The sequence below is a fragment of the Cebus imitator genome, unplaced genomic scaffold (assembly GCF_001604975.1).
Source record: "Cebus imitator isolate Cc_AM_T3 unplaced genomic scaffold, Cebus_imitator-1.0 Scaffold254, whole genome shotgun sequence".
Taxonomy (NCBI): Eukaryota; Metazoa; Chordata; class Mammalia; order Primates; family Cebidae; genus Cebus; species Cebus imitator.
In genome coordinates this window covers 364,418-381,711 of record NW_016107569.1, presented here as the reverse complement: position 1 = coordinate 381,711, position 17,294 = coordinate 364,418, and the positions used below count along the sequence as shown (strand labels likewise).

Below are 17,294 nucleotides of genomic sequence, written 5' to 3'. Positions count from 1 at the left end.
TTTCAGTGTGCTGAGGTGGTGCCATTGCACTCCAGCCTGGATGACAAAAGCAAAACTCCGTCTCAAAAAAAAAAAAAACAAAAAAACCCCCATAAACCTGAAACCAGCCTGGGCAACATAGCAAGACCTTGTCCCTATGAAAAATACAAAAATTAGCTGGGCATGGTGGTGTGTGCCTGTAATCCCCACTACTAATGAGGCTGATGTGGGAAGATTCCTTGAGCCCAGGAGTTCAAGGCTGCAGCGAGCTGTGATTGCACCACTGCACTCCAGCCTGCGTGACAGAAGATCCTGTCTTTATTAAACAAAGAAACAGGCCGGGCACAGTGGCTCATGCCTGTTACCCCAGCACTTTGGGAGGCCAAGGCAGGTGGATCACCTGAGGTCAGGAGTTCAAGACCAGCCTGGCTAATATGGTGAAACCCTATCTCTACTAAAAAAATACACACACACACACACACACACACACACACACACACACACAAATTAGCCAGGCATGGTAGCACATGCCTGTAATCCCAGCTACTAGTCAGGAGGCTGAGGCGGGAGAATCGCTTGAACTCAGGAGGCAGAGGTTGCAGTGAACCGAGATCATGCCACTGTACTCCAGCCTGGTGACAGAGTGAGACTCGGTCACAAACAAACAAATGAGGTATAGTAACTTAATAGGTGCTTCTGACTGCAGAGGCCTTCAGGCCAGACGAGAAAAGACGTGGCAGTTCCTCCACTCAGGGAGAACTCAGCTTGAGGGAGCAGATGTGGGGCCACAGTGGGAAAGACTGTTAGCGCTTGGGCAGAAAGTCTGGGGATCTGTATCTCTGAGGGTTGAGGCCTTGAGGGTGGCCCTAACCATAAGGGATGTGCCACTCAACACTCAGCCTGGGACGCTGCTGAGTTTTTGGTCTCTTGGAGAGTCTCAGAGTTTACTAGTATACTAAAGGCTCTTGTAAGTCCTGCAACAGACACTGTTTGGCTTTAGTTATTCAGCTACATTCCTTTTCTATGAAACACATATTTCTACCATGGTCCACACTCAGGAAGCACTTTCTGAACTTTATACCAAGGCTCTCAAGGTTCCTGGGTGGCTGTGGATCCTCAGGTTGTTCTAATGCTCAGCCAAGTGTGGGGGCCACTGGAATACCATGTGATGCCATGTGAAGGGAGAGGAGCCACACATCTGCCACAAGCATGGTGGCACATGCTCACGGGCAGGTAACAGAAGGAAATGAGTGTGTGGCTGGGGAAGGAGAAATTGTATGCTTCACCTGAGCCCTTCTTTTCTGTTTAAATTGTATTACAAGCAGCACATTTTACTGTTAAAGCTTAAAGTAAAACAGAAGTATAAATGTTTCTGTTGGAAACCCCTAAACTAGGATTTCTCTGTGGGAGCTTGACAGATCTTCCCCAGAGCAATGGAGGCAAACACAGGCAGGGCTGGGGGCCTGGAGGGGCTGCTACTCACAAGTACGGGATGCACGGAGGCTCCACCTCCGAGAGGGCGGCCCGGTAGGCTCGGAAGGAGGACGAGCTGTCGATCAGCGTGCAGTACTCAGCCAGGCCCTGGCAGGACAAGACAGGACGGGGATTAGCGAGTGCAGGTGCAATGCTGGGGCAGAGCCCTGGTCCTCCTCGCTAACTGGAGGGTCACCCACCCTCTGTCCACCTCCACAGGTCCCACCATCCGCAAACACTCAGGCACGTGCAGGCCTGGGCGCAGGCCCTGGCTGGCAGGGATTCTGTCCTTTTCAATGAGTGTCAGCTCAACCCCTGGTCACAGGGGGACTTGAGGCCCTTTTGTGGAGAAACACTCCATGGTACTCATTGTGCTTGGGGAGCCAGCATCCATGTGTGTATGACGTCCTGGAAGATGGGCTCCTGCCTGGCCCTACTAGGTGGTATCGCCAGAGGAGCCTCTCAGGCACACACTGAGTAGTGTCACTCCTGGCTCGGAGCTGCATCTGCTCTGCCCTGCACTAGGGGGACCAACCTTGCCATCTGCACAGCTGGGCGGCTTCTCTCCTCCTGCAGGGGCAGGGAGCTGCCACCCAGGAGACTCAGCCAGCCCTGCCCCTGCTCAGAAGGCCCCTCTCCAGCCTATTCTCCTGTTAGGTGCCTCTCCCTGAAGTGCTGCCTCCTCAGGACCCCCCAGACAGAGCGGCCATGTCAATTTCCCACCTCTCCACACACACTAGCTTACAACCATCCCTGAACATGGGCTCGAGCGAGAAGACCCTGGGTGGCCTGGGTGATACTGGGGTCTCTGGCACAACCCCTGGGTGGCCTGGCTGACAAGCAGGACCTTAGCATGACCCCTGGGTGGCCTGGGTCCCCGACATGACCTCTGGGTGGCCTGAGTCACACTTGGGTCCTTGACACAACCCCCAGGTGGTAGCCTGGCTGACTCTCGGGTCCCTGACAGAACCTCTGAATGGCCTGGGTCATACTTGGGTCCGTGATACAATCCCTGGGTGGCCTGCCTGAACTTGGATCCCTGACACGACCCCTTGATGGCCTGGCTGACACTCAAAGCTATGGGTTTTGCCCCCATTTGCAATACTATTTCCCTCCACAGGATAAAGGTCCCACACCTCACCAGGCCTCCTGAGGCTCTTGTGACCCAGAGCTGGTCTTCTCTGGGGATGTGGCCCCCTGGCCTCCTCCTGTCTCTGGGGATGCTGAGCCCCCACCTACTTCTGGCTGTGCACTCTTTTATCCCCTTTGATTCTCTTCCCTTCTCAGGAAACTCCTCTTCCTTTATGGGTGGTGGCATGAGTGACAGTTCCTCTGGGCTGGCCTACGTGCCCACCCTTCTTTTTGCACTTATCCAGCGGGGCCTGGCCTGAAGGAGACCCTTCAGAAGGACAGGCTGAAGGGAGGCTGGGGCGGGGGAAGCGGGAACCCAGGGATGGGCCTGCTGGGTGGCAGCAGAACACCAGAATGTGATCACCCCAGAACCAACCTCGAAGCCCCCTGGGGCCTGAAGATTGGGGATCAGAGACAGGAAACTGAGGTGGGAGGGCAGCTGTCCTGGCCACACAGCAGTTGGTGGCAGAGCAGGGGCCTAGGCCCCAGCCTTCACTCCAGTTGGAGCACCTTCTGCCACAGCTGGTGCTCCCTTACCAGCTTCCCTCCACCCATGCCCCAAGGCCACTCACCTCTGAAGTCTGCTTCTGCCATTCCAGCCTGCGGATGGGAGCGGAGTCCAGGGCGGAGAGGATGGCCAAGTAGGAGTTGAAGTTATTCAGCTTCCGCAAATGCTGCCGAGAGAGGGTCAGTGCTGTGAGGGCAGGCAGGAGTGCAGGAGGGAGGGCAGGGGGAAGAGCAGGCAGGAGGGCCGGAGGGAGGGCAGGGGGAAGGGCAGGTGGGAGGGCCGGAGGGAGGGCAGGGAGAAGGGCAGGCAGGAAGGCAGGAGGGAGGGCAAGGGAGAGGGCAGACAGGAGGACAGAAGGGAGGGCAGGCCAGTCCCAAGCTCCCCGTGCAGGGACTGACGGGGGTCTGGGGAGGACCTGGCCACCATTACCTTCATGATCTTGATGAACTTCAAGAGCAGCCGTTCCCTGTCCTGGGCCTTTTCCTGTAACATGATTATTGACCGGACCCTGCATGGAGCAAGGGAAAAAGAAATAGCTGACTGACCGGTCCCTGCAGGCCCCAGGGGTCCTGTTGGAGACAGGACCAGTTTGACCCCCATGCCAGTGACCACGAGCCCACCCCTACTGAGTACCTGCAGCCTGCCCCAGGCATAGACCTAGTTTCTCTTCTCCAGGAGCTCATAGCATCCCGGGACAGAGACAAGACACCATAAGGAAATCTGGTGATAACAAATCTGGTGACCATAAGGAAATCTGGTGAAGGCCTGAAGCGGGCTTTGAATCTGCAGGTGGAGAGCAGGAGGATCAAAGCAAAGCTTTTCCTGATGAGCATGGACCCCAAGTACCATGGGGCTGGGAAAGTTCCTTGTGTGGTGCAGGACTGGCTTGGGGAGACCAGCTGGCGTATGAGGTTAAGAGGTCACCTTTGCCAGCCACGAGGGAAGGAAGTTCTCAGAACCTTAGTAGCAACCAAAAGCTGAGACCGAAGCCAAAGGCCAGTCTCATCTGTGCCATGTGTGCAGCAGGGACGTCACGCTGGGCTCAACTTCCTGTGGTTTCCCAGGGGCCACCACCAGGGTCACCTGGAGGAGGTGCTGCACTTTGCATGGCTGCCTCCTCCTTTTTTTGAGACAGGGTCTTGTTCTATTGCCCACGGCTGTGAATATATCTCACGTAGTCTTGAACTCCTGGGCTAAACTGATCCTCCTGCCCCAGCTTCCCGAGTAGCTGAGTCTATAGGCATGGACCACTGTACCTGGCTAATTTTAATTTTTTGTAGAGAGGGGGTCTCTCTATGTTGCCCAGCTGGTCTTGAACTCCTATGCTCAAGTGATCCTCCTGCCTCGGCCTCCCGGAGTCCTGGGATTATAGGCATGAGCCACCACGCTTGTACCTCTGTGCAGCCAGGCCCTGTGGTGTGTGCCCCTGAGCTTCCTGCACCCGGCCAGAGGCTGGTGTCAGAGCCAGGCTTGGGGCTGTGTGCAGCTTCCGTCTGCCCCAGAAACCACATCCGTTGGGCAAAAGCCTACACTGGATTTCTGGTTGCCACAGCTAAACATGTTTTCCCCAGGATGGCGTGCTGTGGGGGGAAGGTAGGGAAAGGGGAGATGACCTCAGGGCCTTTAAAATACATCAGCCATTCTCCCGGCAGCAAGAGTAGGCGGGTGGGGGTGGCACAGCTGCAGAGCTCTGAGGGGTCCTGCCCGACGCTGAGCTGCTGTGGGGGTTTTGTCACCTCTTGAAGAGACAAGAACTCTGGTTTATAAACACACTACTGGGATTCATTTTGCTTTAACAAATAAAGACTAAATACAAACATTAACAGAACCCACTCCTTTGCTAAGTGTTCTCTGTCAGGCAGAGCCAGTGTGAGCGTCAACCTGACATGGTCTGGCAGTGACAAGGGCAGGAGGGTAAACTCAACACCCCTCCCGGTACCACCTACGGCAGACACCGCTCCTCGACCCTGGCACTCTTCCCCGCTGAGCCTCCTTGACCAGGTGGCCACTTCCAGCAAGCCCTGTCCTGTCCCTGCCCCGTCCTCTGCTGACTGTTCATGGTGAATGCTCACCGGGCCTCCAGGAGCTGAGAGGAATGAAAGAGGCAGCTCCCTCCCCTACCATTCAAGGTCCCTGCAGAGGAATATGCAGAGCCCATCCAGTTGTGCCGCCATCCAGAGCCACAGGCTTGGCGCTGGGCACCTCTTACCAGTAGGACATGTTGTTGAAGTGCTCCGTGAACTGGGTCAAGTTGGGGCTCTTCTCCTCATTCTGCTCTTTTGCCCAAAGCAAAACCTCAGGAATCTGCAAAAGGAAAGAAGGCAGATGGAGGTGGAGCCGCTGGCTTTCCTGTGACGGGGGTTTCTCTCATTCAGGGACCACTATAAAATACCTCTATTTTATAGAAGAGCTCGGCATCCAGCAATGTCAGCTGCTCTGCTATCTCATGGCTGTGAAAGTCATGCAAGGTCCCTGGCCTGGAAGACAGAGGCATGAGAAGAGCCGTCAGGGGTGGGGAGGGCAGTGGGGAGGGCTGAGCAGGCTCGGGCTGCAGGAGTCAGAGTGGGAGAGCCTCTCTGGACAGCAGGAGTGTGGAGGCTAAGGGGTGGGAAAGTCCCAAAAGGCTCCCTGGGACCCTATGGATCTCATGCTTCTCTCTGGGATGGCACTGTCTGCCTTTCTCTCCCATTTCTGCCGGGTGTGTCCAGCAGCTTCTGGAACCAGGAGCCTGGGTTTCCCTCGTGAGCTTATGGACAGCGGAGATGCCAGGGAATGCTCACTCACTGCTGGACCCTGCTTCCGGGTGGCCAGCAAGAACAGAGAGGGTGCCAGGGAAACAAGGGCTAAACTTAGCTGAGAAGAAGCCCACTACTCAACAGACATCTATAGCTGCAAATGACACTGTCAGGTAGAGGGGATGGGCCACAGACAGGAACCTTTACACAGGTTCCTAGGGATAGCCAGGGTGGCCCGGGGTGGCTGGGCATCAACCATGACCATGTTTGTGCTGGAACAACCCAGAAGTGACCACAGCCCTGGGCGTGTGCACCTCTGCCCTGTCCTATGAAGCCCCCTGCCCTGCTGCCCACTTCCTGGCCACAAGGGGATCACCACCCAGTATGTGCCTCCTGGAGAAGAGGCCCAGCCCCCAGGAACCCATGGGGCTGTCCCTAAGGCATCATCAAAGGGCCTGTGCAGAACTAGGATGGGGCTGTGGGGCTGGCGGGGAGGGAGGGTAAAAAGAGAAAGGCACGGCTCCTGGGGAAGAGGCGGGGCTGGAGAGGAGGGCTCCTCACCTGGCTGCTACTCCCCGGGCCGCCAGGGGCTGGCCGGAGGTGGCACACCTGAGCAGCTTCTTCTGGTCCACCTTGTCCAGGATGTTCTTCCGGAGCACACGGGCCAGGCTCAGCTCCCCGTTGCACACCAGGCGGAAGACCAGTTCCATCAGCAGCTTCAGGATCTCTTCTGTCAACTCCACCAGGCTGAAGGGCCAAAGGGCACAAGGTGAGGAGCAGGAATGCAAGGCCCAGGCAGAGTCTGGCTTTGCCTCGGGATATACAAAGCGTATGTGATTATGACCGGCACAGAGCTGGGAAACTTTTCATGGGAAGAGAGCAGGAGACGAGAGCCTGGGATGGCTACCTGTGTTCTTGGAGGTCATAAGCTCCTGCCACGCACTCAACAGCCACCTGAGCCTCAGAGTGGATGAGCGCCAGGGACCCTGCTGGGGCCTGGACTGCAGAGACAAATCCCACACGAATTCCGCCCTGGGGAGCTGCTGCTCCCATTGGGTGATGAGATGCCAAGACTTCCCGGCCTCTCAGACTAGATGCCTGAGGGATGCTCCCCAACCTGCCCTGCTAAGCACTGTCCACACGTGGCCGTTTCCCAGCTGCATGGCCACTGACCATGGTCATCTCCCCCAGCAGGAGGAAGGCAGCCCGCTTGATGGAGATTTGTTAGCAGAACGGATATGGCAAGTGCCGTGCCCATCAGATGGCCAGCCACAGGAATGCTGAGGAGCATGGGAGAGGCGGCCTCCCCCATTCCAGCCTCCACCGTGGCTGGCAGTCGAGAGCATGGCCTGCTGGAGACTGGTCCTGGGATACTCATGGGAGCAGGTGGATGGGGTGGGTTCTCTCCTGAGGGTCCAGGAGGGACCTCAGGAGGAAATCCAGGGCCTGGGTTAGAGAGATACGTCACCCACCTCACCCTGGTCTATTGGGGACAGGCTATTCTCTCAAAGGACCAAGATAAAGCAGGCAAGAGCCAACTCTGCCCAGAGCTGGTGGGCAGGAGAAGCAGGTGGAAAGAAGCCTTTGCCTTCCCACTGGCCCCCCCGCCAGGACCCCAAGGGTGAAGCACTCACCAGAGCTCATCCACCACCCTCACCAGCACGAAGAACGTGTTCTTGCTGACGCGCTTCTTGAATGTGTCAGCGAAGGGAGAGAATTTCTCGTATGTGGAGCACGGGTTAAAGAAATAGCCACATAGCTGGCTGGGGGTGGTGGGAGTGGAGGACTGCCTCCTGGCGACCACTTGCTGAGTGCTTACAATGTGGCCGACTCCCTGCGTCTGGGATCCAGAAACGAGGGCATGGGACTAGTGCAGTGGAAGAACTGCAAAGCCAGGATTTGAGCACAGGGATGCCCTTGGCTGCTGCCCTCTTCTGCCGGGCCATCTCTGCTGCACTGTCCAGGACCCCGAGGTGCCCATGAGATTACGGACCTCTGGAGAATGCCTTGCTGAACCTTAGGCAGAGAATGGTGGGCCCAAAGCAAACACCCTCAAAACCCCAGGCCCTGGGGCAGGTGTGCAGGCCAGAAGTGTCTCCCTCTAGTCTTTCTGTGAGTTTCCATCCTGAGGCTGCCTCCCTGGGCTCTGCAGGGGAGCTGTCACCTCTTTGACACTGGGCTGGGCCTCTCCTCCCAAAGCTGCAGCACGCTCCACATTGGCTCCCTGTCTCCAGGGCAGCTCTTAAAGCACCCAACCATCTCCGGCTCATGCCCTAAGGTCAGGCTCTGCTTTGCGGTCAGCGTTTCCTGCCGGGCTGTTGAGCTCATCAGTGACTCTCCAGACCTCTCCGACACTCTCCTCCTCACTCTCTAGCGATCCACGACCTTCCATGTCATGGGGTTCAGGACAGAGCAACGTACCAGGGACAGTGGCTTGGCTCACACCACGGGAGGTTCACCAGTCAGCCGGGCCCAGACTTTGATGCTGCAACATTTCCATGATGGCTGAGCCGGGCAGAGGCTGAGAGCCTGAGTACTGGCAGCAGGGGGGCAAGTGGTGTATGGCCACTCTCCCATCAAGCAGTCACTTGGGTCAGATCCTTCCTGTGTCTGAGCCTCAGTTTCCTCAATTACACAATAGGAAGTTATACAGCAGTAGCCCCATGTATAATATGGCAATTTTACACACACACACACACACACACACACACACACACACACACACAAAATGGTTACAGAGCTAGGTGAAAGCACCTGACCAGCAAATCCTTGACACATGTGAGTGACAGCTATTCACTGAGTCAGGCCTGTGATCAGGCACTCTGAGTGACAGACCCTGCCAGGGACCCAAGGTTCCGCCAATGGAAGATGTCCATGTCCATCTTGATAGATCAGGGGTTCTAAAGTCACCACGAGGGGAGGCCAGGAGGCCAGGAGGTCTGCAGGAGACCCTGAGTGGAGAAGCAGTGAAGGCTCCAGGCATACGGGAAGGGGCGGGGGCGCTGGGGGACTCGGACTTCCTGCCCCAGGTGGTGGCGGTTGCCCAGTAGATGGCAACCGTGGGCCATGTGCTAAGAGGTGGCCGAGGAGCGGCCGATCCAGGCTGCCCTCCAGGAGTAGCAGCTGCAGGTCAGCGGGCAGGTTCAGACCTGAAGAGGCAACGGGCCCTACAAGTGGGTCCTTGCAAGCCCCTGGGGTCCTCCTCAGTCATTACTGTAGAGGGTGACATTTACTGAGGATGGGCCCATGGGGTAGGTCTGGGGACAGGAACCCATTCCAGTTGTGGATGTGGCAGCTGCAGGGTCTGCTGCGGGGGAGGGGCTGTGCTGAGCCCTGAACTGTCTATTTGAGTCTTGGTAACCCATTGTGCCCAATGCCCTGGAGCTCAGCTCTGAGAAGCTGCAGGCGCGGACCATGGAGGTTTCTGCAGGACTGGCACACTCACTCCCTCTCATTCTGGGGCATGTCTGTTCTTCCTAATGCTTTTTTAGAATCATCCAAAGACCACAACTACGTTCCAGCCTTTTCACATCATTTTACTCAGCCCTTTTAGAGATGAAAAACTTGCCTGAGCTCAAAGCTGGAATGCAGGAGGGTAGGGGTGGGAACCTTGGTGCATGGGGCTCCTGTCCCTACCTCAATCATGCTGCCACCCAACATGCTGCTCGGCTTCCCCCATGAGGGCCAAGGGGCAAGAGGGCCCCTCTCTCTCCTAAAGGCTGGTGGCGCAGGGGCTGTGGGTCAACAGGAAAGGATATCTGTACTGCAGCTTCTTGATGAGCTCCTCTGGGGAGATGAAGGTCCTGTAGGTGGTCAGGAAGGCCTCGCAGTACAACACCAAATCTGGAGGGAAAAGGAACGCAAGCTGCTCATCAGGGCGCAGAATGCTGGGGGTGGGAGCCGGGCTGGATTTGAGTCCTTGCTCTGAGAGAGGCAGAGGCGGCGGCACAGGGAGTGCGACGGGTGAGGGGGCCGAGGTCCTGGGAACTCACTCTGGTGCCTCTGCCTGCATGTCCCAGAGAAGTCACATGTTCTCTCTGTCCATCTCTCACAGCAGAATGGCAGATCAGAGAGGGGAAACAGGAATGGGTTTTATCTCATGGGCACTATCTACCCATGTGCTACCTGGGGAACTGTGCTGTGGGAGCTGAGGCCAACTCTGATCCCAGTGGAAAAGGGCACTTAGGCTGATAAGTGATGCCTGCCTTAGACATCAAAACCTGGTGGCATGCCTGTTCCAGGTAGAAGCCACCCCTGGATTAGACTCTGAGAGGCAATGCCTGTCCTAAGGCTTGATGCTTCGGAGGGTCTTAGCCATCACGGGCACAAAGAAAATCCATCTGTTCAAACTTGTCAGCAGGATCCTGAAACAAAATCCTAGGCAGTACTTAAAAAAAATTTTTTTTTGAGATAGGGTCTCACTCTATTGCCCAGGCTGGAATGCAGTGGCGAGATCTTGGTTCACTGCAACCTCCACCTCCCGGGTTCAAGCGATTTTCCTGCCTCAGCCTCCCGAGTAGCTGGGACTACAGGCATGCACCACCACACCTGGCTAATTTTTGTATTTTTAGTAGAGACGGGGCTTCACCATGTTGGCCAAGCTGGTCTCAAACTCCTGGCCTCAAGTGATTCACCCACTCAGCCTCCTTAAGTGTCGGGATTATCAGTGTGAGCTGCTGCACCTGGCCAGACTTTTAAACGGTAGGGTCCAATCACTAAAATCTGGGGAAGTTCCACGTTTTGAGTCCTAAGGATAGGCTGAAGAGGTATAGCCTGGGCCAGTGAGAGGCTCAGGGCTGGGAATCACAGCAGGGCCCACCTGCACCATGCTCAGGCTCATTCCTGGGCTCCTAAACCCACCCAGGTACCTGTCAAGCTTGGATTTTTGTTCAAAGAGTGTCTGGGCAAGGAAGCAGAGATGGGACCAGCACAGACCCACACCTGCCTCTGGAAGAAAGGGTCCAAGTTGACTGGCCTTTGTGGGTGCATCATGGGACTCACTGGTGAGCACTAGGTCACGCCCTGAACACATGCCATATCCTTCAATGCCCAGAGCAATCCCATGAAGACAGAAAGGACTGTTACCCCACCGAGAGAGGAGGTGCCCAGGCATGAGGCCAAGTGTGGCCCGGCCCGCATGCAGTGTTGCTGGGTCTGTACCAACATCTGCCCAATTCCAGAGCCCTCCCCCATCTGCTGTGCCCTGGGTTATGGCAGATGGGTCAGAGCATGGTTTCTGGGAAGCGCAGTCAGTGCCACCCCTCTAGTGTTCACACGACTCTCGATACAGCCCTGAGCACTTTGTGTTCCCTGGCTTACCTGGTCTCTGTGACAGCCCTAAAAGTCAGCCCCAAAATTGTTCCTCATTTTCCTCCCAAGGAATCAGAAGCTCCGGGGCTAAGTGACAGGCCTGGCACATAGCTGCCAAGGCAGAGACAGGATCTAAGCTGAGGCCTGACGTCAAGGCTGACCTGACCTTCTCCCATGCAGGTCCTGACACCTGAGAGCAGCTGTGCGACCACAAAGCACCCCCACACAGCCTCTCCCTGCTAAGCCCTGCTCGGCAGGCTGGGCTCCACAGGCCTGAGCCACGGGGCTCCCAGCCACTTGTGCTGCTTGTGCAGTCTCTGGCTTGTAGAAAGCACCCACCCAAGGAGCTTTGTTACCAGCCACAAGGTGGCTCACCCCTCCCAGTGGAGCCATGGCTTCTCCTCAATAATACTTCCCAGGTACAACCTTGATTCTGTGCAGCCTCCAAACCTTCTGCTAATAAAATCACGCAAACCTCCTGCCATCACAGAGCCTCCTCTCAGCAGGTCCAGCCAGCAAAGGCCAGAAGCCGGCCAGGCATGGTGGCTCAGGCCTGTAATCCCAGCACTTTGAGAGGCCGAGGCGGGAGGATCACAAGGTCAAGAGATCGAGACCATCCTAACCAACATGGTGAAACACCGTCTCTACTAAAAGTACAAAAAATTAGCTGGGCATGGTGGCGCATGCCTGTAGTCCCAGATACTCGGGAAGCTGACGCAGGAGAATTACTTGAATCCAAGAGGTGGAGGATGCAGTGAGCTGAGATTGTGCCAAGTAATTCCAGCCTGGCAACAGAGTGAGACTCCAAAAAAAGCCAGAAGCCTCTTGGGCTGTCCTGTCTCAGGGCCTGCTCTGGCCTTGGGCACAGGTGGTTGGCTGTACCCAACAGGACAGTGGAGCTCACCCTTTGGAGCCGAGGTCTGAAGCCAGCTCCCATTTCGGCCCTTCAATTTGGACAAAAAAGAAATGCACGTCGCTCCTGTGCCCTGCTGAGGATGGAGCCCCACGTGTCAGGCACAGAGGGGGATTCACCGCAGAGGAGCCAAGCAAGGGCTGTGCTCCGGATGGTGCTGATCACGCCCCCAGCACCGCTGACATGCTGGGCAGGTTTCACACTCCCACACATAATCCACACAAGGGGCACCGCACCCCCCTTCACCAAGTGGAGTCAGCTCAGGCCGAGAAGCCCAGGGCCCTCCAAGCCTGCAACCGCACAGCTGCAGCTGGGATGCAGTGTCGCCAGGTCTGGGCCCTGACCTGGCTGGAACACACCAAGGGTGAAGGAACAGTGAAGGGAGGGTGGGACGGTGAAGGGAGGGTGGGACAGTGCTATCTCTTCTTTTTCTCTAATTTTTTTTGCAATGTAAACATATTTTTAGTATTAGTTTCATAATTCAGAAATTCCTCGAATCATTCTGGGTCACATGTTTTGGGAAACCTGTTGTGGAAACACAGGGACAGAGTCCTTTACAGAAATGAAACAGGCTGGGCTTGGGTTTCAAGGTGGGGGTATTTTCATTCCCTCCACAATTTACCTCACCATTGCTCTTACATCATCTTTTAAATAATTTTTTTTTTTTTTTTTTTTTTTTTTCTGTATAATTATATTCCTTTTTAATATCTAAACAGTGTAATATAAGAAACAAAACATTGGCAAATATGTTTTTTTTGAGATAGAGTCTCACTCTGTCACCTAGGCTGGAGTGCAATGCCGCCATCTCGGCTCACTGCAACCTCCGCCTCCTGGGTTCAAAAGACTCCTGCCTCAGCCTCCTGAGTAGCTGGGATTACAGGCACCTGCCACCATGCCCAGCTAACTTTTGCATTTTTAGTAGAGACAGCATTTCACCATGTTGGTCAGGCTAGTCTTGAACTCCTGACCTCGTGATCTGCCCGCCTTGGCCTCCCAAAGTGCTGGGATTATGGTGTGAGCCACCGCGCCAGGCCCTAAATAATTTTTTTTTAATGTAAAAAGAGAAGCAGTATGTGGAGAAGCTGGCCGGCTGGTGGCGCTGGCCCTTCGAGGATAGGCAGTGAAGGGTGCGGTGGCCACACCCTACCAGGTCACTGGCACCTCCTTTCCAGAACATGACTGGGAATGGCAGCGCTGAGTCCACCTGGCAGGACATTTTAGGGATTAGGGGACGTTCCCCGCTTTTCTAGTCCTCTCAGTCACCACACTGAACGCGCAGTGGGATGGGGCAGCTGTGTTGTGAAAGTGATGCTGCTGCTGTGGAATGGAAGGTTCTGGACAGAACAAACTTTCCAGAATTTCCTAGTGGAGTATGTGAGTGAAGTCCGGTCTAACAGTCTGGAATAACAGAGTGACTCAGCAGTCAGGAAAGGAATCAAAAGGTACCTGCATGTTATCTTAAGTTTAGTAGTACTGGGTGACATGCCATCATTCAAGATGTCCAGTGGAGGATGGACGCCACGCACGCCCGGGGTTGAACACGATCTACTTGTCTCCCAAGGTGGGCTCTCCCTGCTCTGACTCAGGCGTACCAGGACCGCTGATCAGACCCTACTCAGGGCTGGCTGCCAGGAGGGGACAAGATAGTGCTGGGAGGCCGAGTGGCACCCAGGGCAAGACCAGCCATCTAGTGAGCTCACTGACACAGACAAAGGCCGCTGCGGTGAAGGCGCCCTACCTTTCCTGTCAGTCTCAGTAGCATGGACCAATAAGATGTCCCCAGATCCCCCGCGGACGTCTGGCCCGTCGTCACCCTGTAATGAAAACAGCCCAGGAAGGTATGAGGCAGAGTATGGCCTTCAGATAGTCAGTTTAGGAAGAAACAGGCAGGAATGAGATGACAAAGATGCTGTACTGCAGGGACCCCAAGTCCCCTCTCCTTCTGTGCTCCTTGGCCCAGGAGCAGTGTGGTTGAGCTGCAATGCCAGGGGCACCCTCCAACCTCGCCTTGTGCTTGGTGACAGGCACAAATCGGACCGTGTCTGGGAGCTGGATGGCCTGGAAGCTGCCCTGGCACCAAGGCACCAAGGCACCAGGACATGTCACTGTTTTGAGCACACAACTTGGGCCAGGGGACACAGCACCATCCATCCTTCCCTGCTCACCAAACCACAAGTCAGAGGCGAGGTAGGACTCCATAGGGTCGGGGAGGGAGGCAAGACAGTCCTCAGCCTTGCCCAGGGTGCCTGTCGAGGCAGCCGCAGGACTATTTCTAAGCAAGCTCATGTTCCCCAAAACTGCAGCAAGCTGCCCTAAATCTAAATCCGTTTCCCCAGGTGGAAATAGAAGCTACTTGCATTGCACAGGTTCTTCCATGAGGCCCTTCATTAGAGGAGAGCACAGCGTCACAGAGACAGAGATATTCAACGATATCTGACACTGCACATCTTCCACCAAACCCCACCTGCCTATTAGGAAGCAAGTCTTGCTTCCATGTGGGCAAACAGAGGCTTCTGCCACCCAGTGTAGAGCCAAAAAGAGCTGTGACCAGGGCGAGGAAAGGAGGTCCAGGACAAACACCTCAGGCCTGTTTCCACCCCAGCCCCTCAATGCTCCCTGCTCTGTAATGCTGGACAGAATCAGCCCTTTCAGCTGCGGCACACATTCCGAGACTCACCCACATTTTTATTTTTAGGTTTTGGTATTTTATCTCCTAACTCTAGAGGTCCGAGATTGTCTTGGGTTTACCCTTAGGAGTTGGGGCAATGCCTCTGACCTGATTTTAAGGAAGAAATTCATGGCGAGGATCATGAAATGATACTTCTCTGTGCAGAGGGCCCAGCCGTGTGAGCACCACCACCTCCCCTGCCTGCGTGTGACGGCCCAAGGCGCAGACACCTCCCCGGGCTGCTCCCTGCCATGGCCAGAGCCAGTGTATCCTTGCCCAGGAGTGCAAGGCGCTATCTGCCCTTTTGTCCATGTGTCATCAAATCAAAGCCCCAAAACAGTTGCTTCCTGGTGCAGGCCAAGGCTGCTTTATGAAGCTGTTCTTTGCACTTCTAGAACTGCATGCAGGAGGAAAAGGCAGGGCACTCTCGGTCCAGCTTCCTCTTCACTGTCACAGGTTTGGGCCTTGTTTTCACCAACAAGGTTCTACAGGCAAGGCATAGTACCAGGTAATCCACAGCATTCAGGCCTGAATTTTCTATTCTTTTTTTTTTTTTTTTTTTAAAGAGCTGGGTCTTGCTATGTTGCCCAGGCTGGTCTTGAACTCCTGGACTCAAGCCATTCCCCTGCCTTGGCCTCCCAGGCTGAAGCTACAGTGGGGCTATTTTTTCAACAACAGAAAAAGTTCCCAATTAGTGAGGGCTGACCGTAGGCAGGCTGTCTGCAGAGCATTTACATGGGTTCCATCCCCACCCGCTCAGGAGTTCTGGCATCTGAGGCTACAGAACTTGACCTGTGTAAGATCACTTTCTAGAAGCATCAGAAGGAGCTTACCCTGGAACCTACCCCTCCAGAGCCCACAGCCCAGAGGCCCAGCAGGGGCATTGAGAGACTTGGTCTCAAAGCCTCCTGGGGTTGTTCTGCTTGTGACAAGATCACATTCCCCTCAGCCCCATGTGCTCTCCTCTGTGGGGCCCGGCTGCCAAACCCCAGCCTAGGAAGTGCTCACCTCCTGCTTGAGCGTCAGCCTGGACATAATTTCACTGTGGTCGATGAGGGACAGTTCGTCCACTTCCTCCTCTGACTGAGCCGACTCCAGAGCATCTGGTGACTTTGGGGCCCTGCGGGGAGAAGTGGTTTGTGTTGCAAGTGTCAAACTGGCCCTGGCTCCTGAGGCCTGGAGGCCAAGGCAGTGCTGGTCTGTGCACGGGCTCGAAACTGCTCCCTGAACAAGCCTGCCCCGATGGCAGCTGCATCACTATGGACTGGATCCTCAGCTCTGCTACGGATTGGCTGTGTGGCCATACACGGGACATTTCTTGCTGCCTCGCATGCCCCATCTGTACACGGAAGAGATTCCGCTTGGAAAACAAAAAGGATCCATTAAACTATTTGATTGATGGTCTCAGCCACTCTCTGCCAAGGCCCACCGCACAGTCAGCATTTAGGGAGAGGAGGAGCAAAGGGGCAAGCAGAATGGGGGAGAAAGCTGTGTTGTTCTTGAGGCTGCTCCCCAAGTCTTCTCCAAGGACCGACTCACCACGGGACCCTTTGCTTGGCACTAGGAAGGAGCTGTGAACCAAGCAGACATAGCCTCTTGTCCCTGAGGGTTCAGTCCAGCAGGAGACAGAATTTATGTATGTTTTTTTGAGAAGGGTCTCCCTCTGTAGCCCAGGCTGGAGCGACCTCCTGGGCTCAGGCCATCCTCCTATCTTAGTCTCCCAAGTAGTGAGGACTACAGGCTCAAGCCACCATGCCTGGGTAATTCTGTCCATGTTGTAGAGATAAGGTCTCACTATGTTGTTCAGGCTGGTCTTGACTCCTGACTCATGTGATCCTTCCACCTTGGCCTCCCAAAGTGTTAGGATTATAGCCACTGTGCCTGTCTCTTTTTTTTTGAGACAGAATTTAAAACAAATGATCACGGCAGCACGGAGAGAGGGGAAGCCCAGAAAAGTACCAGGAGCACAAGCAGGGGGTCTGGCCTAGTCTAAAGGTTGGGAGGCTTCTGGAATGGGATGGTGAGCTGAGGCTTGCAGCATTGAGCCTAAGCTGCCGGCTGAAGTGTGGGAGAGGATATTCCCCACAAAGGGGAAGGTGGGATGGCCGGGGGTGCCCAAGATGTGTCTCCCAGCTTAGGGTGTTCTGGGGCGTGGAAGCTGTGCCTACAGAGATGCCTAGTTTTCCCCTGGCATTTTCTTCCACATTCCTCTTTTATTCTGGCCAGTCTTATATAGGTCACATTTTAACCCCAGGTACCTGAGATATAAAAATATGTGCCTTTAGGCTAGGTATGGTGGCTCACGCCTGTAATCCCAGCACTTTGGGAGGCCGAGGTGGGCAGATCACCTGAGGTCAAGGAGTTTGAGATCAGCCTGGTGAACATGGTGAAACCTGGTCTCTACTAAATATATAAAAACTAGCTGGACGTGGTGGTGCTCTCCTGTAATCCCAGCTACTTGGAGGCTGAGGCAGAAGAATCGCTTGAATCTGGGAGGCAGAGCCTACAGTCAGCCAAGATCGCAGCACTGCACTCCAGCCTGGGCAACAGAGTGAGACTCTGTCTCAGGAAAAAAAA

General features: G+C 55.2%; 1 protein-coding gene across 12 annotated transcripts in view; it reads right to left on the bottom strand.

Moving 5' to 3' along the window:
• RAPGEF1 (Rap guanine nucleotide exchange factor 1) overlaps positions 1-17,294 on the bottom strand; it is a 155,886-nt gene that overhangs the window by 2,170 nt on the left and 136,422 nt on the right. For all 12 annotated transcript variants that reach the window (XM_017499023.1, XM_037728039.1, XM_017499016.2 and 9 more), the window contains 10 exons: positions 15,726-15,837; positions 13,788-13,863; positions 9,585-9,669; positions 7,461-7,553; positions 6,388-6,573; positions 5,484-5,568; positions 5,301-5,395; positions 3,521-3,599; positions 3,156-3,257; positions 1,463-1,560 (listed from right to left, as the gene is read on the bottom strand). In XM_017499023.1, coding sequence (XP_017354512.1) covers positions 1,463-1,560; positions 3,156-3,257; positions 3,521-3,599; positions 5,301-5,395; positions 5,484-5,568; positions 6,388-6,573; positions 7,461-7,553; positions 9,585-9,669; positions 13,788-13,863; positions 15,726-15,837 — 1,011 coding nt within the window. The remainder of the gene's footprint in view (positions 1-1,462; positions 1,561-3,155; positions 3,258-3,520; positions 3,600-5,300; positions 5,396-5,483; positions 5,569-6,387; positions 6,574-7,460; positions 7,554-9,584; positions 9,670-13,787; positions 13,864-15,725; positions 15,838-17,294) is intronic.